Below are 27,782 nucleotides of genomic sequence, written 5' to 3' on the forward strand. Positions count from 1 at the left end.
TGTTCTATTAACATCTCTGCTTCCCATTGCTGGAGGTATTGATGCTTCAAATTGTGCTGATACAGGAATAGGATTTCCTAGTGCTCATAGGCAGGCAATAAAATGGTGGGATTGGTTGCAGATGCCATCAGAGGGTGGAGGGCACAGAATTGTGGAAACTGCCTGCAGCTTCTCACTTTGCTTAGGCAAACGTTATTAATGGTGTTATAATCAGCCTAGGAACTGTCTTTATCACATTTGCTCTATTATGGTATCATTTTACACTTGTGCTGGTGTCTGTGTACACAGAGATGTATAGCTGGTCCAGTAGTCAAGCAGTTTAGCAGTACTTAAAGCCAGATTTCAGAGTGGTTTGCATAACCCTCCCACAATACTTTGCTTTGTTGCCTTCCCTTTGTAAGTGAATGTCATTAAGGACGTTGGTATTCAGACTGTACTGCCACTTGAGGGGGATGATGCAGGTCTGGTTACTGGCACTTTTTTTTTTTTTTCCTTCTATAAATGTGAGCCTGCAGTTTGATGCATCAGAATTGCACAGAGAAGTGGAGGATTTAATACTGTAGACAGAATATCAGTTCTTCAGCATCTCAGCCCAGAGCATACAGTACTAGTCAGAACAATGTGGATCCTTTTTAGAACAGTCAGCTTATCTTTTAACAAAATGCTTGGAAACAGTTTTACCTTTTGATGCAGCAGCCTTTAAGACAGGTAGTCAACTACTTTTTGTCAAGGTCCAAATTCTGCAGAATAGGTGTCTGAGACATTTCAGCTCTAGACTTCCCATCTCATGGGTTTCTGCATGGGGCGTAAGATAAGATGTAATAGAGCAAATGACATCTTGTGTTAGCCATCTTGTCCATAAAGCTGTGGTAGTAACAGTTTGAGTCAATTTCAGATAATCAGGGCAGATTTTTAATCCTTAAAGTTGTCATAAATGCATCTGATCTAATCACTGCTAATATGCACGGGCCTAACCTTTACAATTCTGAAATCTTTCATGGCTCTTTCACTAAATTATATAAAGAATGCCATATCCTTACTATGATTGCTGGGGATTTTAATGAGCAGCTTTATCCTTCTGTGGACAAATGCTGGCTTCAGAGCCAAAAGCCAATCAAAACTTTAGAAAGGCTCTGGAGTTGCACATTAAAGATCCTGGACTATGTGATATCTGGTGTTTATATATCCAACAGATAGGCACAATTCATACTTTTCTGTGGTACATGGGTCCTATTCCTGTACAGATTTCTTTTTGATCTCCAGGGACTTGGTTAATTCTGCGACTGACTCTCCATTAATACAACTACTGTCTCTTATGATGCCCCTATAAACTTTTCAAATAGCAACAGATCGGGGTGAGAAACAGCCATGTAGATGGAGATCTAATTATTCATTTTTATTAGATCCCCATTTCAAATTTTTTAGTGAAAAAGAAATTGGACTCTTCCTGGAGATAAATGAACCCTCAACACCTTGTAGCAGGATATTGTGGGAGACAATCAAGGCCTATTTGAAGAGCAGAATTACAAGTTTTGCATCTGCAAAGAAGAGGGAATGTGGAGAAAATAGAATACCCCTTAAGAAAAACGTAAAAGAGCTTAATTTGTCCTTTGCCACAGCCCCATCCCCAGATTCCTGGTTAATTTATGGATATGAACTTAAACTGTATTCGGTGCCAGCTGAATTCACCCTATTGCAACTCAGGCAGGACTTCTGGGAACTGGGTGAAAAAGCTGGCAAGTTACTCACATATCACCTAAGACAAAAGACCTTTGCACGTAGAATCCCAGCAGCCGTGATTAACATGGTGAATTATATGCATAATCTAAAGACATTAATAAAGAGTTCCTTAATGGACAAATTAGACACAACCACCACCACACATGTTTTGGACTAATTTTGGCACAAAGAGGCTCCTAGTTCACAACTTCCTTGACCTCCTGTCTGACAAGATGCTTAAAATGTTTAACGAGTCACTCCTAGAGGGCACCCTTCCCCCTAGGCTGAGGGAAGCCCTAATGTCAGTTATTTTTAAACCAGGAAGAAATGTCACACTATGTTACAATTACAGGCCAATTTCATCTATTAACAGTGATAGCAAAACATTGGCAAAAATTCTGGCAATGAGATTGGGAAGGTTTGGGGATCTATCAAACTGAAATCAAGTCAGATTTGTCAGAGGCCACCATGGATTTGATAATCTTTGACAAACGTATTGATATCAAGGCAGTGAAATATGATGACCCTGGCCCACAACCTGTGTTAGCCTTAGATGCAGAAAAGGCTTTTGATAGAAAGGCTGGAGGTAAATGTTTTATATCCTACAAAAATTTGGATTTGGACACATATTTAGTTCCTGGATACAGCTGATATATTCTCCTCTCACACCATAAACCCAGGCCCATGTCCAAAGGCACTCTGATGCATAAGCTAAGGGACTGCCCAATAGTCAAGCAGCTGTGGCAAGAGGTGGACACAAGAGTGAAAATGGTGCTTGGCTCCAACGACCAAACCTCAGCTGAAAACTATATCCTAAGTTACATATCCCCAGGGTTTAACTCCACCACAAAGACTTTGGTCCTTGAGAGCTGCAATGATTACTAAGCCCATGACTTTACAAAAATGAAGGAACAGGTTTATGCCCAGAGCAGATCTGCCTGAGTTAGTGACAAAATAAAGGTTAGCTTATTGGCATACAAAGAATTACGAATTCTAAGAAATTTAGACCCTGTTTCTTGATACATTTGGATAAACAACACTGAGAACCCAAATAATGCCAGATGTCCCTTCCACCTGACCCTTCTGCTTTTTTCCTACCGCTTCCCACCCCACTCCCCTTTTTTACCTGTGTGCATCTTTTTTTTAATTGCATAATTTTATTAGCTGTTGTGTGCAATGGGTGATATTTGGTGACATATACAAGCTGTAAGTTACCTGCCTTTTTGTATTTTTGTTTGTTTGTTTCTGTATGAAAATTAATTTAAAAATTGATCACCAAAAAATTGCTCTTTGCTGTCCCTGCTGAGAGCTCCCCAGTAGCTGTGGGCCAGATGCTCAGCCATAGGGGCCCCGGAGGGAAAGAAGAGTGAAGGAGGCTTCATTCCTTCTCTCCCTCCCTCCTAGTGCACTTCCTCCCCAAAGCCTGCTCCATAGTAAGGGAGAGACAGGAGAGGGGCCATGAGCTGTCCACAAAACCCTGGGGAAAAGGGGAACACAGAGCTCTGGGCAAGCGTGGAACAGCAGATCCCAGTATGTGTGGAAGGGGAAACAGAACACACCTATCAGCTTTAACCAGGACTGTGACTGATAGCAACCATTAACACATTCCAGCATAACATCCCCATCTCAGCTCTGCTCATGGATAACATACAGAGCTTGGCCTACATGAGCAACGAGATGTGCCGCTCTGTAGTTATTTATACTGTGATAACACCCAAAGGTCTCAATCAGTACTGATGCTCCATTGTGCTAGGCACTGAACATATAGAAGGACACAGTCTTTGCACCAAGGAGCTTACAATTTAATGTAAGAATGCTAGCAAATAAAATCCATTCCTGGACGAGCTACAGAACTTTGTAATAGAAGGAATACATTTCTATATTACATGTCTTTTTAAGTCTCCACTGGATTGCCTCTAAGCAGATGCACCACCTGGGTTACAAATAAATCTTAGAGGCAAGGACAAGTATTATATAGAATCATACATGTTTAAAACTATCATAAGAATGATTTAATTATCCATAAGGATCATTATTTCTAAGAGTTTCACGGCTCATTCAAAAATGAAACCAGCTAGAACTGAAACACACTGGATTTGTTGCTCTGCATTTCTCAAGTTCATAGGAAACTGAAAGAAATTACCAAAGTCATAATATGAAGAAGCCTAGACATGCACATACGCCTGTTGAGAGGCGGAAGGAAAAAGACTGAAGCAAAATATAGATACATCTCCCAGACACCTGAAAATACTCTAATTTCCTAAAGAGCACACTAAGAAGAAGAAATATTAAAAAAAGAAAAAAATATTAAAAGAACTTGAAGTCTCTGACACACAAAAACCAGGAAATTCACAATCAGAGGGAGGGGAGTGATAACATATCACCCGTGTTCCAGCATCTAGGCACAGCAAGGTCTACTAGTGCAGTTCAGAAGGTGCCCTGCTCTGCCGAAGTGCTTGTTCGACCTGCTTTTAAAACACAGCTAAGTTGGACCTTTTCTGCCTCTCATAGACCTTCCTCATTATCCCATTGAAACTATGCAGTTCAGGCTGCAAAAACAATGTGAGCCAGTGTCACTTCCCAGCTTGAGCAATATGCCAAATATGCCAAATGCATGAGTTCTGTGGCATGGAAGCCATTGCATACAAAGCCCCACACAGCAGGGCTAAGAACAGGTGAAAGACCATGAAAATGCGAGACACGACAACATCTCTGCTGATAACAGCAGACACTGTGCTCTCTCAGAGCTGCAGCCTGGCCAGTACGGGAAGCAAGTCTTCTCTGACTTAGTTTATTACTCTTCTGTGTAACTTGTAAGCAAACAGAGAAACAGTTCCACTATTTAAGAGACATAAAATAGCAGGTTCCCTGCTTGAAATACTGATTACTGTAATTTGAAGCAACACAGAAAGAGTACAAATTGTAAGCAATGGAATATATTATTAAAACTGGCCATTGCCCACTGGTACTAATGAGAAATTGATGGGTTACTATCTCATTTTCAAACTTTTTTTCTGGCAACCCAGTTGAAGAAAATTGTTGATGCCCGCGACCCAACGGAGCTAGGGATGAGGGGTTTGGGAGGTGCTCAGGGCTGTGGCAGAGGGTTGTGGTGTGGGGGTGAGGACTGTGGGGTGGGGAAGAGGGTTGGGATGCGGGATGGGGTCAGGGCTCTGGGCTAGGGGTGCAGGCTCTGGGGTGGGACCAGGGATGAGCGGTTTGGGGTGCAGGAGGGGGCTCCAGGTTTGGGGGGGGGGCTCAGGGCTCGAGCCAGGGATGAGGAGTTTGGAGTGCAAGAAGGGGCTCTGGGTTTGGGGGGGCTCAGGGCTGGGGCAGGGGTGCAGGGTTGGGGGCCTGGGCTTACCTTGGGCAGCTCCTGGTCAGCGGCGCAGCCAGGGTCCAGAGGCAGGCCTGTCCTGGCACCGCAGACCATGCTGTGTCCCAGAAGTGGCCAGCAGCAGGTCTGGCTCCTAGGCGGAGGCACGCAAGCGGCTCCGTGCAGCTCTCGCCCACAGGCACCATCCCCGCATCTCCCATTGGCCGGTTCCTGGCCAATGGGAGGGCAGAGCCAGCGCTCGGGACAGGGGCAGTACATGGAGCCTCTAGAAGCCAGGCCTGCTGCTGGCTGCTTCCAGGGCACAGCGCGGTGTCAGAACAGGTAGGGACTAGCCCGCCTTAGCCGGGCAGCACCGCCAATGGGACTTTTAATGGCCAGGTTGGGAGTGCTGACCAGAGCCGCCGCAACCCAGTGCCTGACATTCCGCGACCCAGTACTGGGTCACAAACCGCAGTTTGAAAACCATTACACTAGATAACAACCCAAGCTACTACAAACAAGGCAACCTTCCACACAAGCTCAACTATCATCTACTTAGAAAGAGCTTATGGATGGTTATTCAGTAAGCTGAAGGTCTGGAGACTGAAAAATACATATATCAGCATTGTAATAATGGGTGTGAATGTAAAACTGTACAGTAGGGACTGGGTGGGAGAAGGAAACTGTTCCCCAGGGAGAAGGCAGTGTGGCAGCTCATTTACAAATGGTCCTGTCAAAAGAAAGCATTTAATTGCAAATCACAGACTAAGAAATGAGGAAGACCTTTAGAGAAATTTACTGGAGTCTCCTCCAAAAGAATGAAACACAAATGCCAACAAAGCATGTTGCCTGCTGGAGCCTGCTGCCACTTCAAGTCACCAGACCAAATGAGGCCTTGTACAGGACTCAGAACCCTAATTTTTGGTGAACATTTACACTGACATCCTCACCACTGTTTCAGTCCCTTTATGCCAGGTAAAAAGGCGAGAGTGATGTGAAGGGGCTCTGAAAGCCCACAATGTGCCTATAAAAGGATGACCTGGCGCAGGAAATGCAGAAGACAGATGTACAACTACCTTCCAATGACCTCCTCCCAAGCTCTGGCCAAGGGGATATACTAGAAGTAGGGCTGCAGTATGCACTTCTGCAGAGATTTTGGGCAGCACTGCAGCCTATAGTGTAGTTAGGGGAGGCTGCCATAACTTAGACAGGCTTCTGATCAGTCTAAATTTTGGGCCCATGGAGCAGCCCAGAATCAGAATGGCACCAAGGTGTCAAAGCCATTTGAGCCCACCCCTCCCTTGTGAGCTGCAAGCCCAGTGCTGTGCCCCTAAGAGAGACAGGCCAGAATAACACCCTTAGTATCTTATGTCAAGGGCAGGTTTATACTGGATAGTCAGATACTACCACCACTTAGTCTAATTGGCACTTTTGCAGTTCCCATCTGTTGATCTCAAGTGCTTTACAAACATGAATTAAGAGCCTCACAACTCCCTTGTGGGATACATATCTCCATTTTATGAACTGAAATGCATGGAACAGTTTGTGTGAGAAGCAGACACCATTCTACCAAAGTAACAAGTTATGCCAGGGGTTACCAACCTGCGCCTGAGAAGGAGTGAGAATTTACCAATGTACATTGCCAAAGAGCCACAGTAATACGTCATCAGCCCCGCATCAGCTCCCCCCTCTCCCAGTACCTCCCACCCACCAGCAGCCCCGCCAATCAGCACCTCCCCCTCCCTCCCTGCACTTCCTGATCAGCTGTTTCGTGGGATGCAGGATGCTGGGGGCGGGGGGGGGGGCGGAGAGAGGAGCAAGGGCATGGCAGGCTCAGGGGAGGGGGGTGGGAAGGGGTCGAGTGGGGGCAAGGCCTGTGGCAGAGCCAGGGGTTGAGCAGTGAGCACCCCCCAGTACATCGGAAAGTTGGCTCCTGTAGCTCCAGCCCCGGAGTCAGTGCCTATACCAGGAGCTGCATATTAACTTCTGTAGCCACATGTTGGCCACCCCTGAATTATGCCATAAAAACAACAAAAGTGAACAAAACAAGGGCAGAACTTAAACCCACAGTCCATTTTAATTCTCACTTTAAAGAGCTAGCACTTTCCACCATGCAGAATAGGGCAGAATAAATCGTCACACAGTGCTCTCAAAATGTAATGCTCTATATAAGCGCTAAGCAGTAGAGTTTTATTTATTTATTTGCATCCTGCTTCGGGAAATGAACTGTATTAAAGGAAACTGGATCTGTTTCTTTAAATAAGTATTTCACTAGGACTACAAAACATATATACAGAACATACCTGCACTCATAGCCACATGATACAAGTTCTTATTCAACATCCTTTACACACAGCATCAGAGAAAGCCTTAAATTAAAAGAGAAAAGGCAAGTGCTAAGGTGTGATTTACAAAGACTGGAAAATCACTCCATGATTCAGAAGAAGATAGGGAGCAATACAAGGGTAAAAACAACCCACAACTGTAGAGAACTGCAGGGTGGAAATAACTCAAAAGCACAGCTAGGAAAGTATTAAACCGGGCACCTGAATACACCAAGTATAAGTGAAACTGTTCCATCTATTTTTGCATACCCAGCTTCCTGACACATTCATCTTTTGGAGCAAAACTGTCTATTCTTGGTTTCTTTGGAGAAAATTTTGCATTCTTGTTCTCTTGCTGTTAGGCAAAGTGAAAGTGCAGACCGACTGGCAGCACTTTCACCACTGTGTCACCTAGATGGGGAAGTGGGTCCTGAGGCCCAAGTACCCCCACTGCTGCTCAGAACTTCCCAAGCATCAGCATGACATTTACCCCATTCTCATGAGTTTCACAACTGCCCAGGGAGATGTGAATTGCAGAAGTGAAACTGAACAAAAGAATACTGTGACCAGCATCCTAAGCAGTGGAACTTTCTGCCTACACACTGAGGACGAAAGTGCTGCATTGGCTCTACCTAAGGTAAACCAAACAGGTTTTGTACCCTAGAATGAGTCCAGGGAGTGTCCAAACTAGCCTTTACAAAGGTTAACTACCTTGAGGTAAAACACATCAGGGTAGACAATCCCTTAGGAGGTTTTCTTTGCAACCATAAAGACTAGAAACTTTTATTTAAAAATGAAAGCTAAATTTTTGGGAAAAAATCAATGTCTTTATACTTGCCTCAGCTGAGTATATTTTTCCAAGTTCTACCTAAAATGCTACATTAGTTTACGTTAAAAGGCAGAGACAGGCATATCAGAATTCTGTACCCATTGTATAGAATTACAACTGTTATTTTATATTTCAGTACTATAACATTGTATCTTTCAATAAAAACTTCCAAGCAAGTAAAAATGTGAAAGCAGTTACAGATGTAGCCGTTTAATCATATTTTGTTGCTGATCAGCTAAGGCGGTATCACTTCCTATTGATATTAAGGCTTTCCCGAAATTTTTCATATGGTTTACTCATAACAAACTAGCTGCTTGGCAACTGTTGGAATTAGTGAGTAGCTTCCTGCCTTAAAAATAATCTACATATTTCAGTGCAGAAGAGAATTTGGAAACCAGACTCTATTTAAACAATTTGCGATAGGTTTAAAGATATAAACTGGCCACATGCCAGCGGCACTCCCTTAAACAATGGTTACACCCGCTATACAGCTGAAAAAGAAATAGCTGAAAGGGAATACATTTTATACAAGTTCCCAGGGTAAAAAACATCCTACAGATGCCGGTCTGGGATTGATATTGTTCCAAATATAAAACTAATATTTTACTCTAAAAGAAAATTTCCTTCCCTGCCCCCAACAAATTCACATGAGAAAAATTCCTCCACTCTAAGCTCCCTCTTCTATCTATCTGATGTTTTATAAATAGAAAGAAATTTTGGCATTTTTTATAAAAAAATACAAAATACAATTGCTGCGGACCAATTTTAAAGCTTTGGTTGCAACTGTAAGTAGCATGCAATAAAGACGGTCTACCAGCTGTGGACAATTGTGAAACTCTCAATGCTGATTTTACACTAAACATAAATGTTTGCAATTTGTGCATCCTAGCAAGTCCCTGTACACAAAGGCCTTCTTGTATAGCAGTGCAGCTTACAATGCAGCCACAGTAGGACAGACTATCAGTACCAACATTATTGTTTTACTTTCATCTGTTGATTTACCCATTCCAACAACAGACTCCTTTCAGGAATAAGCATTATAATACAGTATTGAAGTATTATTAGAAGTGTTATGATGGGTGAGTCAACAGATACAATACAAAAGCATTTCTAAGGACACAGTCACACTGGTTATTTTGTAAGCTGCTCTGTTACACAAAATGATGGCCTTCATGGACATGCGCTTGCTCATGCATTCCTTAACAATTCCTTTCTATATTTCAGTCTTGCCCTTTGCTGACCACACAGCCAAATCTAAGCAAACACTTGTGTGTTGATATTTGTGCACAGATGGAAGACTAGATAAAGGGGGCACAGTCAACTTGATATTAGTCATTTAAAAAGAAAAAAGTAAGTTAGTTTCAGGCAGTGCATCTAATCCTGTGCTCCTCGGCCAATTGCTGTGGTTTTACACTCACAATTTCCTATTTTTGGAATGTTCGTTCTCCCATGGTGCTGTGTGAACGACTCACACAAAACAAGAGAGGAAAGTGACTCACTAAACAAGGGGAAGATGAGAATGACTATACACAAAGTGCTGTCAAATACATTAAGCAAAAACTGTATTTCCCTCTATTCTCCATCAACTCTAGTAATCTCAGGTGTTACATGTAAGAACAGTAAGTAAACATTTCTCAGGAAAGCGTATTTTTAAATTGTTGTTATCCCTTTAATTCAAAACCACACAAAATGAATCTTTTAAGAATGAAATTACCCATTGTGGGATTATCTGCTAATCAGTTTTAATCTCGAAACAGGTGCCCCAAAGTTATAGCTAATTAAGAGTTCAATCCTGCAAAACTTTCAGCACCCCCAACTTTCAGTGAAGCCAGCGAAAGCTGACGGTGCTCAGCACCTTGTAGGATTAGGCCCTAAGGTTCATTTGACTGAAGCTCTTTCAGGAGAGCCCTGGCTATGTTAATGAATTGGCATCAGTGTACCTACAAACACCTAATGTAGACAAGTTGCACTGGCATGAGGCACCTGTCTGATATAGGAGCCGAGTTGTACCTGGATGATCTTGGTATTGGGTTGGCTGAACTTTTAAGTAGCCCATGTGGGGTAAGGTGGAAGCACCTAAACCAGAGGTGGGCAAACTACAGCCCGCAGGCCACATCTGGCCTGTCCCCTGAGCTCCCAGCCAGGGAGGCTACCCCGGGCCCCTCCCCTGTTGTCCCCCCTCCCCCGCAGCCACGCTGCCGCACGAGCAGCACGGCTTGCGCCCGCCCACCTCCCAGGCTTTCCAACAAGCCTGTCCTGATGCTCTGAATGGCCTGGTAAGGAGGTAAGGGAAGGGGGGGTCAGGAGGTCCCGGGGAGCAGTCAGGGGACTGGAGGTTCAGGGAGGGGGGCAGTCATGAGACAGGGAGTGGGTGGGTTGGATAGGGGGTGGGGTCCTGGGGGGGGCAGTTAGGGACGGGTGGTCCCAGGACAAGAAGTGTGTGTGCGGGGTGGGTGGATGGGTCAGGGGTCCCGGGGGGCCTGTCAGGGGGCAGGGGTGTGGATAGGGGTCGGGATGGTCAGGGGACAAGGAGCAGGGGGACTTACATAGGGGGAGGGGTCCCGTGAGGGGGCAGTCAGGGGACAAGGACCAGGGAGTTGGATGCGTGGGAGGTTCTGAGGGTGGCAGTCAGGGTGTGGATAGGGGCGGGGGCCAGGCTATTTGGGGAGGCACAGCCTTCCCTACCCGGCCCTCCATACCGTTTTGCAATCCCGATGTGGCCTTCAGGCCAAAAAGTTTGCCCACCCTGACCTAAGCTGATGCTGGCACCATCTTGTGGCAGGTGCCCAGTACAGGAACTTGCTGATTTAGGCTCCAAATCCAAAAAGGTAACAAAGTGGCATCCGAAGGGCATCTCCTCCTAAGACTGGAGCATCATTTGTAACCCCCCAGGGGATAAATGCAAACCAAGGGCTGTGGTACTACTCTGGGGGGGCTAACCAAGGGCTGTGGTACTACTCTGGGGGGGCTGCCCCTCCAATACACTTGATGTTGGTGCCGGCTGGGGAGGTCGAGGTCCTCAAAAAGGAGAGGGATGCTAGCGGACAAGTGGAGGCGCCTAGAGACTTTCCTAGTGTAATGAATGGCTCCTGCTGTGGTGGGAGCCCCCAAGAATTTGCAAAGGACCACTTGAGTGACTACACTTGGCTGTTTTCTGGAGGAGAACCTTGGATATAATTTGACTAAGAGATGTGACCTGGTTAAAACACATACCACGTGTCCTTGCCTTTTTCCACACAGTGAACACATCAAACATGGTTTACACCAGTGCCGCTTACTTTGGTATGCTGCCAAATTAAGCAGCACCCATGTAAATCCTGCTTTATGCCAATGCAGTGCATCTACATTAGGATTTGTGCAGTGTGCATTTCCTTAATATCCACAGGGCGTTAATTTAAAAGCGGGCGGGTGGGATGCCTCACAAACTACTATGCAGATACTTTTTCACACCATGATTATACACAGCAAGATACATAAAGACCAGAAAGTATGAGAGAAAGAAGGACTAGGACGCCAATATTTCCCACAAAATACACATCTAGAAGGTGGTTGGCATTTCTCTTAAACGAAAATGCTGGGTCACAATCGTGACTACAATTCTACAAATGTATCGGTCACAGACAAGCGTGCAATGTGTGATCAAGTGAATCAAATTTCTAACCATTGCAAGTCTTTCCCCTCCTACCTACTGCATCTCATTCTTCCACTACAACCCTGCCTCATCTAGGAAAGCATTTTGTTGTCTGTAATCCACTCATTTCCTACGAAAGGTGTTAGTTTCATTCACTCACCCACGCTGTGTACAAACATGTAAATCATTAGCATTCCCATCTTGCAGAGTAGACAACCCCTCTCTGGAGGGATTTCACAATGAGACGTATTCGCAAAAAGAAAAGGAGTACTTGTGGCACCTTAGGCACTCCATTTGTAATGATCACTTTTAAAAAATATCCAGGCAGACAAACTGCCTCCCCCGTTTGGTCCAAGAGCCAAGACAATTACTGAAAGCCTGTGACTTGCTTCAGTAAACACAGCAATGTGATGATTCCAAACTGATCTGTCTTATTTTCTGTGCGGAGGGCTATGTAAAAATGACAAAAATATTAAAAACCTCAACTGTATTTCCTCTGCCAACCAAAATCTTGGAAGCTCTGGCCAAAACCACTTTTTTCACCCATCACATGGGTTGATTTTCCGGAGATTCTTCAGCTGGCAAGATCCAAACGGAGTGAAATTCACAACTCTAACTGGTTAAAAATCTTTGGGAAGCACAGGTCTTTTAAGTTCCTTCTGGGTTTTTAGGAGAGTCTAAGCATCATGGCCTACAACAGTCTTGACAGACAGAGAGACAAGGCAGGTAGGTCTGTCTTCTCTTTCCCTAACCAGCAAAGTGGCACCTTGTCTTCTCTAGCACCTTGTCCCGGTCAACAGCACAGTCAAAAACACTCTGCCAGAGGGCACGAAATGGTGAGACTGTCGGGGAGGGAGCACAAGAAACTGCACGGTGTACATTTAATAAGAAAGCAGAAACTTTTCTATCAGGTTTAATTTGTTTTACTCTGACAGTATTGACAAATGAGTAATGAAAACCTTGCTGCAGTCAAAGGCTCTTCTTCACAGCAGCACCAGCTAACAAACTGCAACCGCAGCTACATCAATACCCAGGAATTTAAGAGATGGTGTCATTACGAACTAATGAGGGTTGGGAGGAAAGAAGTGAAACAGGAGTTTAAGACTGTTCAAACAAACAAAGATCTTTCTATGCCATACCAACACAAAACAGCTCTTCCAGTTTCACATCGAAAACAAATCCATGGCATTTATACCACGGAGCACTAGCATTCCCATCACAGTGTCACATGATTATAGTGACAGGTTTCAGAGTAGCAGCCGTGTTAGTCAGTATTCACAGAAAGAAAAGGAGTACTAGTGGCACCTCAGAGACTAACCATTTATTTGAGCATAAGCTTTAGTAAGCTTATGCTCAAATAAATTGGTTTGTCTATAAGGTGCCACTAGTACTCCTTTTCTTTCTATGATTATCGTGGTGGCTGAAACTTGGTAGATTAGGCGGTCAAAAGCCTTCAGACATCACATACTTAATTTGAGAAGTATTCAAGGAAAAAAGCAAACAAAAGTAAATAAGGGTCAAGTTTGTTAGCTGTACATACCGGACACACTGGAATGCTGGTAGCCCATGCGTGAATCTCATTTTGCAGTTATTCTCCATGGGCACCAGACTCTGTAACATACACCAGAATTTTCTACAAGGAATTACTGTTTTTCAGCAGCAATCTTAACAAAATTTGGGCACAGAGACTAGTTTCTCCTAAAACACGGTTTCATTTGATGCAGGAAATGTTTTGAAGCTCAGGAGTGGAACCGCTGATTGTCTGGGTGACCAAACATTAGTAATCTTGGATCATGTCATTTATAACAGCCATAAATACACAGACAACTCAAGCAGTATTAAAACAACCATACCAGTGGTCAACCTAGCTTTCAAACATAGCTTTTGTTACTCTTATGCACCTCTGTACCCAGAGAACCTCAAGGTTTATAGATTCATTAATCTGCTCAGCTGTCAGACACAATTCTCTTGAACCTTCAAACAGAACAGAAGGAAGTATACAATATATATTCAGGTCACTACTGTGAACATGGGCAAGGAGGTGGTAATGCTGGAGAACTGTCAGGTAAATACATTTTTCCTGTGTGGCTATATCTAGTAAAAAGCCACTAAGATCTAGATGGCTTATGCCAAGGATGCAAGTTAGACCAGACCAGTCTTTGGTCAGAATGATGAATTTTAATCCTTAACATCCTGGCATTTCCCAAGCTTCCAACCAAATGAAAAACTTAGAGAAACGTGTACCTACATATCACTTATTGTACATCTGCTGTCTCCAAGGAGGTACTAAGTATTACTGTGAAATATTCTCATAAGAGTTAAGGTCTGGTGAACAAAGATGTAAATCAGGACAAAATCTAAGTGAAAGAGCTACCAATATACACATATAGAATTTGGATAATTGCTTTCACCTGAGTCCAAGATTAGAAGAAAAAACATTCACCTAAGTGATTTTTTTTCTTGTATTTTTCACTGCAGATTTTAAACAAACTCCCTTTTTAAAGAACTGTTAAGAGCACATTGGCCTGGCAGGTTTTTCCCAAGATACTTCAGCTCTATATTTTAAGTGCAGCACATAACCCAATCTCTTAGAGCAGAGGTTCTTTTCCTTTCTGAGCCTCCCCCGACACCACCATGAAACTCCATACTTGCCTGTGCCACAATAACTGGTTTTCTGCATATAAATCCAGGGACAGCATTAGGGGTTAGCAAGCAGGACAATTGCCTGGGGCACGAACTACATTGCTCAGGCTTCAGCTTCAACCCCAGGTGGCGGGGCTCAGGGACCTGGGCTTCAGCCCCATGTGGTGGGGCTTCGGCTTTCTGCCCTGGGCCCCAGAGAGTCTAATGCTGGCCCTGCTTGGAGGCTCCTCTGAAACCTGCTCAAGACGGCCCCAGACCTCTGGTTGAGAATTACTGTCTTAGAGGACATGGATGAGACTGATGACACACACACACTATTTGCCAGTGGTATAGTAACCTTTCAGTCTGGCGTTGAGTCATCCCTTGCTGACGGAGCGGGATATTTTGTTTCTCCTTAGTCTGAACAGCACAAGGGAGATGACAGTTTGTGTAAATACTAACCACACTGATATTGAGCAAACGCTTTGCTGCCCATAGGTTTTTCTTTCGCTGTCTCTGTAGCAATTTGCATACAACACAGTTTTGTTCGGGGTTCTTTTTGGTCTTCTCCACTTTTATTTCTCCCCTAGAAAGTCAGGTAACAACATTTACAGTGGCCACCACACTCAAGCAGCACTGTGTTTTTCTTTGTGCCAAAAGAAATATAATGCAAGCCAAACTGTGAGAGGCAGAAATAGAGGAATGTCCTGACCATTTCCAGTTTAGCCAGACAAGTGTGTAACAAGTGGTTTGCTAAATTAACTTGTTCACACTAATTATTACTACGTTAGTAAGAAATCATAGCCCCAAGGAATCATTAAAACCTACAACTACACCTACAACCCACAGGATACTAAGGACAGAAATAGGTGACTAACGAAGACTAAACCCTCAAGTTACAGCTCAAATGCTTTCCCACCTCCACTTACTCTATTCGGGTTCTTATACCGACCGGGCCAATCAGTATGGTATCTGAGCCCCACTTAAGCCAGTTTCATTGAAACAATACTGAATCCTCATTTCAGACATACCTGCCTTGCCAATCTATTTGAAAATGTTTCAACACAGGAAAAAAGTGTTGTAGCTGTATAGCTATAATAATAGCCAGAGAAACAGAGGTCTTATTCAACCAATTTAAGTCAGAAGAAAACATAATTGGCCAAATCCTACAAGCCTTAGATGGCAAAATCCCCATGGATCTTAATGGGAGTTTTGCCTGAGCAAGAACAGCAAGATTTGGCCCAATAGCTCAAAGGTAGTCTCATAATAATTGTCATACATCAGCCCTCAATTGCTCTTTGTTGTTATTGACATTTTCCGCCTCACTCCTTGTAAGTATTATTAAGCACATGATCTCAGTAAGCTATTGTTTCTTAATTTATGTTTCTGTTAGTTTGTTTTATTTATTTTGGATTCCATGGTTTTTCTGAACAAAAATTGCTGGAAAGTTTCCAAAGAATCTCAAATGTGATCCACTCAGTGTTTCTGTGAAACACTCAGAAAATGTTTCTGCTAGAGGCCCGTCTGTTGGACAGTTGGGTTGCTGCTAGCCTCAAGTGTGGAATTTTGCTGCTGTAGGAGAATTTGATGACCCATCCCCCCAGGAAAAAATTCTGACAATTCTAGGAATCTGACAGGCTCTGGGAATTTTTAGACTGAAGACCCTGCATATATATATCTGGATATTTCAGACCTGGTCTACACACAAAGTTGTACCAGTCTAACTTAGGCTAGGTACACATTACAGCTTAGGTCAATATAAGTTATGCTCCCTGAGCAATGTAAATTACACCGATCTAAGCACCAATTTGGACAGCGCTATGCCAGTGGGAGAGCTTCTCCCATTGTCATTAGATTAAAACATCCACACTAGCAGTGGTACAGTGGCACAGTTGAACTGCTATAAGCTCTGTAGTGTAGCCATAGCCTAAGGGTGGGATTTTACACCGATTTAGTTAAATTGGTGTAATTTTGTCCATGGATGCTGTTGAATCAATTTAAACCTGGTTTATATCAGTTCACCTTGTATCAGTAAATTTACAGGCACAAGGTAAATCAACAGAACCAATTTTAAACTGATGTAAGTGTACCCACAGAGGAATGACTTTACCTGGGGAATAAGGAGGAGCTGATGAGCTTCCAAGTAACAAAGAACCTATATCCACCCAAATCTTCCTAGGCTTGTCTATATACAGAAATTGCACCAGTTTAAAAAACAATTTAAATTAAAGCAGTGCAACTCCATGTGGACATTCTCATATTTGTTTAAAACTGGTTATGATTGGGTTTATTTCACACCTGTGAATTTACCAAAGCAAGGTAAACCAATTTAAATCAGGTTTAACCTGATTTAAGAGTGTCCACACAAAGCTGCACCACTTTAACTAAACAAGTATAAAAATCACACCTTTAGTTAAACTGGTGCAGCTGTGTTTAGTCCAAGCCTTCACAAACAAAAACATAGGAGGAAAATATTTGAAACATAATTACATATAAGCAGGCTTCTCTCTGAACACATAACAATGAAAGTTTTCCACAAGGAGTCAGTGGTTCTTTAAAGGGGCACTGTCAGCTTGAATATTTTGAAATTGAATAATTAAAAAAAAATCCATTCTGATAGAGCATCTGTTTTAAACCGTGCTTCTTGAAATGTTTCTTAAATTCCTTTAAAATACTTTATAAGGGTTCTTCCGTTTCCCTGGGCATCATTAATGCATTTTTTCAGAAAGATGAAAACTTAAGATTGATTAAACATGCACACACAAAAAAAGGAGGGGGAGCTTTATGTAATTTCAGTGTAAACAGTCTGGCACAATGAAATCAACAGAACCTGTGAGAACTCAACACTGCCAGGGATCAAAACCAAAGTGTGCAAACTACATGAAGATGTAGAGGAAGCTGCCTGCATCGTGCCACACCACATACTCCATAATCCATTACATTTATCTGCACAGTAGCTCTGTTAAGTCCACAAAGTCCCCCAAATGACAAACTCTGGCTAATGTTGGTGTAACGCCAATAAAAAGGCACAGTCATCACTTCGGCAGACTTTTGTGTTTCAAATAGTATTGTGCTACTAGCCAAAGTCCACATTTAAGAACACTGAAAGGATTCACAGAACACTATCATCTGGACTTGGTAGGAATGCACTGTAAAACCAGAGCTAAAATATTGATCTTGCCCTAAGCCCTTTATTGCATGACACTTATGTTCAGGAAACTTTCTAAATATGGAGTACATTCCTCAGGTTATTTTAACACCACTTGTACAGCAGGGACTGGGTGGTTTGGTAGATTAGAAGACTCATCAGAAAAAAGTCCTAAAAGATTGGAGGATAAAACCACATATGCCACACAATGTAAAGGCAGTATTAAGAATCAGGCTGATGAGTAAATAAGATGATATTGTCCACAAACTAGAGGTTAACAGCCGTAAAACCGCACATTAGGTGCATTGGTCAAATTCTATAATGATACATGTTACTTTCTCAAACATTCAAGACTGCAGCATCCAGTCACTAACTTTACAAGCTACATGTGTTATGTATGTTTCAGAAACACATTCACATGACAAAAACTTAAGATTTAACTTAAGATTTGTACATGTACGAAATAAGTTAAAAATGTCTCAACTGTGGAGAAATTTGAATCCCTTATATACTGTTTGAAAGGTATTTTGAAATAAATTACCAAAATAATTGAAACAGGAGTAATTATATTATGTTATTTTGACAAATAAAATATGCAGAATTTTTAGGCACAGAATTCCCCAGGAGTATTAAATCCACTCACTGCAGGACTTGAGTTCCATTTCTATCTGGAGACATGAGGAGTATCTCATCTGCAGTCTTTCAAAAAGGTCCTGTCTACAATACAAAATGGAATGTGCTTTCCCATGTGGGGTACAATCATATTGTAACATGGTCTCCTTCAATGGGAGTACTTTGTAGAGAAGACAGGCCCTTAGTATTTCTCCCTTAACATAACAATGCACGAGTGTTTCATCAGTTGCACCTGCAGCGCTACCAGAGCCCTGACCTGGATCACATAATGTATGACAGTTTCAGAGCATTGGGAAACCCCTAACATGCATGAGCATAGATCCTATTCCTGGGAAAATGAAGCAAGATGCTGGAAAATGTTGGACTGTTAGAATACCATGAGTCTAAACCCCTGCACCATGCCCTCCCCTTTCCCAGGTCACCCACATTGAACTGACCATCCTTCTTGGTAGTTAAGGGGAAATAAAAAGGTGAAAGAAATATGCAAGTAGGAAGCTGCCCAAGACAGAGACAATTCTGACAGTTTAGCTGCTTATAGGTCAGATACCATAATACTTGAAGTCACTTAGCTAGATTTGACATAACATGAAGTGACAATGTAAAACTGATTCTCCCACACATATTATATGTCAGAGCTCCCATGATACTAGAGTCAATGAATGTTCAGATACAGACTATTAATGCTCCCTTTCCTGAACATCTGTTACACTTCCCTGTCCCCATCCACTTCTACCTGGAAACACTACCTCCCCAGGTCCAGCAAAGAACAGTGGTAGCAGTGGCAACAACCATGAATGGATTTAACATCAAGGGATAATGTTAACAATGAGGGGCTGTATGAGTGAACTACAATACAATATAGAGGAACTGGAATTCATCTCGTCTATGGAGAGGCTTCATGTGCTGGGTGAGGACAGTACTGCTGTCTCAAGTAAATGAAATCTTGTGTAGACGCATTTTTCTATAGGCAAAACTATAAACAGTGTTCAGAAATATCTTTTAAGAGTACAGACTGCAGCACTGGTATTTCAGGAGTAAAGTTGCCAGGCTGTAGTAAAATGGCAGTTTGTATGGCAGTACTGGAGAATGTTCCTGGGGCAGCATGCTCCCACCTGTGAAAATCCCATTTTACCTATAACAGATGACACAGAAAACTTATATTTAGATGTAAATAAAGATACATTCTGTCAGGAGTTCATGTATGCTCGATTCATCCCAGCAGTTCTGACCAAATCCACTAGCACAGCACCAGACTGAAAAAAAAAAAATCAAATTAATGGAACTGTCAGGCCAATTTATGCCCCAAAATTAGGTTCTATAAAATCAAGATTACACAAACTAGCATGAACAGAAACATTTCCATGGGGTTTTTGACATTTATTTTGTCTGCAATTGAAACTGTTTTTTTTTTTTTTAAAGGAAATAACATTCTCCTAAAATATTTCCAACCCAAACGTTAAAGGATCCTGCTAATATACAGAAACTAGAAACAGAGAGTGACTAGAAGCTGATTAGTCTATTATTTTCATTGTCTGAGATGAAGTTCAAAAAGTAGTGAAGCATCAATAGTTACAGTCAATGTTTGAAACAGAATGGAGAGAAAATGAAGGACCATCATATCGAGTATGGAAAGCTGTATGAATGATATTCGTCTTGTGCCTGCATAGGACTTTTTACTAGAAGCAGGCTCTGCTGGAACTGGTCTGGAAGACCAGACGCTCTGTAACACTACATAGCTGGCTACCACCTTAGAGTCCCAGCTACACAGAGACTGGTGATGAGTGCCAAGTGCCACCCTTTTTGGATGACAGTCAAATACTGTCACTATGTCTCACATACTGCCATTGTTGCAATGGCTTAACCATGGTATTGTTTACTGATGTAACTAGAGCAACCTGAGCTGAATAGACCAACCGGATTTGAGCCTGAAAACTCACTGCTGACACCAGAACAGCTAGCCTGATTTAACCAAACCAGGAGCTAAGAAAGAGTCTGCAGAAAAATCTAATCACAGACAAAAGGGAGAAGGGTGTCCTAAAGCACTTGGGAACCCCCTTCATGGTATTACATTATTGCCCAGAGGTCCCAAACAGAACTGCAGCCTATTGTGCTAGCCATCATGCAAACACAAGGTAGGAGACAACAGTCCCTGTCTTGAAAAGCTTAGGACTAGTCTATGCACAGTTTTTACTCCCAGTATAACTATTTCTGTCAGGGGTGCGATTTTGTACAGAAAGAGTTATATCAATACACCACCAGCACAGTGGGGTTCTGGTCCATGACTTGGGCTCTTGGGGCTACAGTAATACAAGTAATAACAACATCATCATCATCATGATGGATGCAGTTATACCGGTATAAAGCTGCTTTATCCCACTATAGCTTATTCCCCTTCCTGCCTAGGAATAAGCTATACCAATAGAAGTACCTTTACATTGGTATAACTGCATCCACACTTGGGGGTTTGTACCGGTCCAACTATATCAGTACACTTAAAGCATTGCAACTTGTGTGTGTAAACAAGGCCACAGAGTCTGAATTTCACAGGACAGGTATAAAACAATCAAAAGCTGCCAATGTTCAAAAGGTAAAGGATAATATTAAAGCATTGAATTATGAATGAAACTACTTTCAGTAGGAAAACCATTTGCTGTCGATGTTTGAGAAGCTGACAAATCCCTTTGCTTGCATACCTGTGAAGATTTTTTGTAGCTAATGCAAAGCCAGCATGGAAGTACACTGGCTATTTAAATGAAAAGATTCATTTCAGTACCAGGCAACAGTGCATATAAGAGGTCAATGGGATTTAACTTCTTTGCTAATTGGCACTGGCTCTACTACTGCTGAAACTCATGAGCATTAGCTTCTGAAAAAAACCCTATGGGTAATTGGCTAGGGAAAATGGAACAAATTAAGGCCTCTGCATTTATCCTAACTATGTAAGATAGTCAACGGGGGAAAAATGAAGGCTATTAAGTCACCTTGCCTGTGGCTATCACATGTAATTTATTAGCTTCTCGTGTACATGGAAACTGCCTGGTTTCTGGTGTTTTATCTGGCACAGAACAAGAGTGATGTGTTCCATCATTTCACCTTCATTGCTGTACAAGGATGTTTTAATTAGTTCCGTCTGCCACCTTTCAATAGCAGTAGAGGGAAACATCAATGAATCCGCTGGAACATGAATAGGCAATGAGAGCTTTGGATTCAGTCTGATTAGCCACTGGATGCCATTCCTACTGCCAGATAATAAAATACAAACATTTCTCTGGCTGTGAATAAAGAGCTTCTTTAAAACAAAATTCAGAAATGGATCAGGTTTTACACTCACCTCTGCTTTACAATACCACCATTAGCACAGCTGCAGTTAAGATGCTGTGAGATTCTCTGTAAGCCCTCATTTTTTAGCAGGTTATAAGTCAACTGTAAAAATTCATTTTGCCACTTCTGTATACAGATTCTCAGCTCAGAAGCAAATGTTACACATTAAAGAGATAATACACAGGGCAAGTTATCATTTCCTCTCAGTTTTTAGGGTCTTTCCTAACTTCCATATACAAAGATGATCCTATACCATTGGAAATAGCATGAGGTGCACCTACTAATGCAATAGACATAGTAGTCACTAGTGTACTGATGGAAGTACCAACTGCAACTCAAAGCTTTTAAATGAAAAACTGAAGCCCCAAGGAAACCTATAGCATAGCCACAACTTGAATCCCTAGCACCGGAGCAAATGTCTTCTTTCACTCATGCAACAGACTGTAAAAACTCAAGCTGGTGCTGATAAATGACAAGTCTATTATACATGGGGAATGTTTTTGCAAATGAAGCTGTGGGCCTAGATGAGACAGATTTGTGCCGTGTTCTTGATCAAAAGTAAGCTTTCCATATTCTCTCTACTTGCCAGGAGGAGGAGAACAAGAGCCAGTGAGACCTACCGCAGGCACCTGTGGGATTACACCAAAAGATATATTTTTGGATTCACTGAAATTCAGTCTCACTTTGTTAGAGAACACAAAATGATTGCCCACACCCAGAAAATAAATTTAGCAATTGTTTCCAGTTTCAATTTTTTAGTTGACTAAGTCACAATCCAGCTGCCTCGCATTCCACTGGACTTCAGCTGTCTTTTTCCCCTGCCCACTCCTTTCTTATAACCATTATGAGCATCTCAATCATGCTCCAGTGAGCCCGCAGGCTACATTTTTTAACAGTGTAGTTTTGAAGCCATGCTGTTTTCAACACCCATCAAGCTTACACCCAACATCTTTAAAAAATGTGAAACACTCTTTGTACCAAGCTCTCTGGGAAGTGTCAAGTCATAATCTTTGCCTTGTATCTCTACAGCCTGACTCTACACACAACTAAGCAAGACTTTTTAATAGAAACTTAATTTTCAGTAAAATGTCTGTATGACGACAACATGGGAATGGAATTCAATGAAGATTGCAGGAGATGCTGAAAGTGTGAGTACTGAAAGATACCAACTGATCAGCCTTCCTGACAATGAACTGAGTCCATACAAGGATGCAGGCAGTGGAGAGCGTTTAATCTCCAGTTTCCAGGTCAAGACATTTCATCAGAAGATTATTACTTTGTTCAAAAGCCACTAATCTGGAAAAGGGACATTATGTCGGTCAAATGCAGAACTTCTAATTAAATTGAAAGTCTTCCTTCATATCTGAGAACTTGGTACAGTGGTGGAAACAGAGACAGACATCTGCCCAATAAATCACCTAAATACAATTCAGTACAACGTGGAAGGGACTGTGGAAGACTATATTGATATGAAAATAAGGAGTCAACATGGGATAATTTCCAGATTCATTGAACGATGAAGATATGACTAAAGGTAGAAGAGTCCTTGATAGTTTTGACTTTACTTTTCAAATTATCTAACAGGCAAAAAACTAACGTACTGAGAAATTTCATAATACTCCACCATTCAAATATGCACAATTCAACACGTCATAAGTCAATGTGAAAGACTCTGGCTGAACAATAAAGTTCCCATCAGGATGTATAAATTCTTGCCAGTTGCATTGTGTTATGTCTTTTTATTTAACTATTTCCCATAAGAAAAGTTATCTTGGAATTTCCTGTAGAAGTTTATGCTGACAGTTTAAAAAGCAGGAGATTTTACAGCTTTACTAAACTAATTAAATATATAAGAAAGAGCTGAAGACAATGATGTTTGATGCCTTGGTCTTCTGTGAAAAAAATACCTGCAGTCGGCCACTGAGCTGAGCTAAAGTTTTCATGCCCACCAGACAACACAATGGCCACAAAGCAACTTGTATCTATACCCCAACAACCCGCTTCTGAAAAGACAGATGTATAGAGGATGTTAAAGAGCTTCCTAAACAATGTTAAGGTTAAGAATTTAAATATGCATAGAAGACAACAGTAACCTGGCATATAGCTTCATTCAAACTATTGAAATCCATGTTTTCTAATAGAGAGACCATCAAATGGACCCTGTTCACAGGGAAATTTTTGATTTCTAGGCCAAGGTTTGATTGCGTTTTATTGCTTTCTCTTTTCCCATAGATTTGAAGGATGCAGGATAATTCAGCTCCCTGGAGTCTGTGATCCACCAGATAAGTAAGTTCACGAATTCATCCCTGGTAATGAACAAATGAAGCACAGTCTGCAGCTTTTTCGTCTCTTTCACAGCAACCCCATTCTGGATTTTAGATCAAGACTGCAACACTGACTAGATCAATGGGGTGAAGTGGCACAGGGTCTGGAATGGTGGTGTTACATCGGGAATACTTGCAACAGACTTCATACAAATAAAAACTAAGGCAACCCTGAGAATTACTGTAACTATTCACTGAAAGTCAAGGTTAAAAGCTGCAAACACACAACTGGAGAAAGGAAGAGAGGATAATTTAATATGTATTTCCAATCTGAAATGGAGAACATAGAGGATTGCTTTAAGTATTGGAGAGTTACCTGATTTGAGCCTAAGGGATGTGGGAAATCTAATGCCAGTAAATTGAATGTATCATCATGCGCCGCATTGCCACATGGAACCCCATGATCCTATTTCATTCACTAGTGGTACTGACAGACTCCAAACAGAGCCTTGTCCACCCTTCCTTGGCCAACTGGATGGCAGCTATTATCTACTATTGTTTCTTAATAATTTTTATTAAATCCTATAGCTTAATGGTTTCTGGGATAGATAACATCCTCTTATATCAGATAGAAGCAGGACCCCCGCATACTGCCAAAGGTAAGATATGCTCTCTTTTTTTTCCAGCCAGACTGGAGATATGTTCTTTCCCACCCACTCAGTATGGATAGTTAGAAAGTCATTCAAAGCCTAAGCCAGCTTTGAAGATACACAGTATCATTCCTTACCTGGCAACTTCATATTTAATTTGCAACATAAATGGATCCACCGTATATTGGCATTCTCATAAGAATGTCTACAGTGAAAGATGTATACTAAGTGCAGGCTATAGCCCCCACGGCACCTGCTATATGGTTCTGTATTTCAGTGTATCTTTAATCTGCTATTGTACACTTTGCAATAGGGTAGGGATAAAATTTCTCTCCAATGTCACAGACTATGTTTATTAGGTGACAGTACTGATTAAACTTATGCTGATTATAACACATACCCTCCCCACCTTCGGTACCATGAGGTAAATATTACTGAAGTGGCTGGCCCCTAAGTCTCCTGGTTTGACTTAGAAGTGGAGTTTCTATCAAAGAGCATTTCCTCTGAGAAATGGAACTACAAACAGTTAAAGGACAATTTCACAGAGTTATGGCTTCCCTTACCGAGCAAACTGCCACAACAATATGTGTCTGATACAGACAATCTCCTGAATGTTTCTGCACAAAGTCTTCACCCACTGCATTCTCACAATTGTACAAGCTACAGTACTTGCACAGGGCTAGGATCCTGAAAGATGCTCTGCGCTCGTCAGTGGATGCTCAGCACATTGCAAAGTCAGGCTCATAGCTTGCCTGTAAATCTGCGTTTTACACAATATGGTTGGTCTCTGGCATAAGCAGGTGCCAATTCCTTTGGAGCTGACCCCATATCTATGCATGCTAACATTTTCAAATCTTACCTAGTTTATCTGGGATGAACAACAATGATATACTAATAAACATTTTTAAAGTATATGCAGGATTCCAGAGTGTAGCATTTTGCTGTAATGCTATGGGAGAAATCCTAGGGAAATCTTGCATGGATTAATATATGATATTTCTGCGATCACATTTGTCCTATGATGCAATGCACACTAGTTAGACAGTAACTTAGTGCTGAGACATGTCCCCCACCCTATGTACTGTATTTAAAAGATGGCTAGCAGGCAATTACACTCACTTATTCCTTGGGGCCGCTCCAGAACCATATCACAGGAAAATGCATTCTGATGCAAGACAGCTCAGAAGCCAGAACAAAATGAATCTGAATGATCAAAAACCAAAATCACTGCCACCAACTTTAGCTCCTTTGCTAAAACGATACTGCCTAGCCAAAGGCTACTGAACATGAATACTATACTCCTCACACATACACTCCCCTACTGTACCTTCCCTACAGGAAACTGTCTAGCTATTCCTTAAAAAGAAAAACACAACTCTAATTTTTCTTGCTAATTAAATGCAGCATAATTAAACTAAATACACTCACTGTTTAATTTGCAATACACTAATTGAATCTTTAAATATACCACCCACACTACATGGAAAAGCAGGGGGCATTCAGCCATCTCAAGTGATAACTGAGAACCTGACATGATTTCCAGGAGTACAGAGACAATATGATTCATGTGTAAGTATTTTTCATTTATGTATCCACGTTTAGAACAGGAAGAGCATCTTCCTAACTGCTCATTGTACTGCAGTCACCCCAGCCTGACTCCAGAGATTTGCAAAGAGGATAGGAAAAAGTGAACGAGTTCTCCCTGAAATATGCCTACAGACTCATTTTTTCTCATCTGATTACCAACAACAGAAAAGTTTAGTAACTTACAATTAATTGTGTGTAGGCCACAAACTTCACAGTGCCACAGGTTTACAGATTGTTAAATTCAAATGACTGTAAAAGTGCCAGGGTGTGCAAAACAACAGAGAGACACAGAGAAATAGATTAGAAGATATTTATGAAATAGTCCTGACGTTCTCACCAGAGAAGGAGTGAGTAATTCCATGATAACCAAAAACTCCTATGCTTAAACTCTGTACCCTTCACTTTTTTTTAAAAAAAAAACCATCATCTTAATACAATTTTTAAATCTGTTCTTATCAGGTTCAGTAACCTTTTCTGGGACAGCCCTATACCAGCAGTACAGAAGAGAGCTCTAGAGACCAAGGTAAATATCTTGCCAGGAGGGTGCTTTCAAAGGCACAAGCCAGGCGGCGGGGTTACTCTACGATGGGAGTGACCCACAACACAAAGGGAACAAGAAGCAAGAGGCAGAGCAGGGCCCTTAACCCCGGAGACCGCCGAGGGAGGGACGCCGCGTTGGGACAACAGCTCATTCGGCGGCGGGGCAGGCAGGGCTGAGCACGCCGAGATCTGACCCCTGACAGGAGGCTTCCCACCGCCAGCTCGTCCCCCTGCCGGCCTGCGCGGCAAACACACAGCCCGCAGAAACGCGCGCGGACCGCACCGCACGGCAGCCCCCGGCGCGGCGCCACGGATGGGGGGTCCCCAGCCCTGGCCCCTCCCCTCCCCGGCTCGCTGTCCCTTCGCCTCAGTCACGGCCGGCGGCTCCCCAAGGCTCGACCCCCGCCCCACCTCTCCTGCCCCCCGCGGGCTCCACCTCCCCCGCTGCCCCCCAGGGCCCGTCTCCCCTCACGGCGGGGGCGGGGGGGGTTTCCCCCAGGCTGGGACACCCGGCCCGGGCTCCATCCCTGCCCGTAAGGCCCTGCGCCGCCTCAGGCGGGCTCCGAGCCCCCAAGCCCGGCCGGCGACGGGGAGCAGCGGCGTGCGGGCCCGGTGGAAGCAGCCCGGCTGGCCTCGGGGCAGGGGGAGCAGCGCCCGGCCTTGCCCGCCCGCCCGCTCACCTGCTTTCTCGATCTTGCCGGACATGTCGGGGCCGCGCCGGGGGCCGGGGCCGGGCTCCGCGCGCCGACCCCGGGGCTCAGGCCCAGCCCAGCAGGAGCGAGCGGCCGGGGCGCCCTGCTCCGACCCGCCGCCGCCGCCTGCTGCTGCCGGCCGGGCTGGATCAGGCAGAGACACTGCGGCGGCCTGTAGGCTCCGCGGCGGCGGCGCAGCCACCCCCCGCCCTCCGCCGGGCCGGGAAGGGAAGGGAAGGGAAGCGAGGGCCAGGCAGCCCGCTCGCACAGCGCGCCCTGCCGCCCGCCCGGGGCATGGCAGCGCCGGGGAGAGGCCCCCGTACCCAGGCGCCACTAACCCGGGGAGAGCCCCTGACACCGGGGGCGGGGGGGCACGGGACTAACCCGGGGAGAGCCCCTGACACCGGGGGCGGGGGGGCACGGGACTAACCCGGGGAGAGCCTCTGACACCGGGGGCGGGGGGGCACGGGACTAACCCGGGGAGAGCCTCTGACACGGGGGGGGGG

The 27,782-nt window shown here is 43.4% G+C and overlaps 1 protein-coding gene across 1 annotated transcript in view; it reads right to left on the reverse strand.

Annotated features, from left to right (window-relative positions):
• Nucleotides 1–27,541, reverse strand: part of RAPGEF1 (Rap guanine nucleotide exchange factor 1) — a 120,181-nt gene extending 92,640 nt beyond the window's left edge. Inside the window, exons 1-2 of the mRNA XM_073314829.2 lie at nucleotides 27,265–27,541; nucleotides 19,404–19,475 (exon numbers count right to left, since the gene is read on the reverse strand). Coding sequence (XP_073170930.1) covers nucleotides 19,404–19,475; nucleotides 27,265–27,289 — 97 coding nt within the window. The 5' untranslated portion in view covers nucleotides 27,290–27,541. The remainder of the gene's footprint in view (nucleotides 1–19,403; nucleotides 19,476–27,264) is intronic.
• Nucleotides 27,542–27,782: the final 241 nt, after the last annotated feature.

Source organism: Lepidochelys kempii, chromosome 16 (assembly GCF_965140285.1).
Source record: "Lepidochelys kempii isolate rLepKem1 chromosome 16, rLepKem1.hap1, whole genome shotgun sequence".
NCBI lineage: Eukaryota > Metazoa > Chordata > Testudines > Cheloniidae > Lepidochelys > Lepidochelys kempii.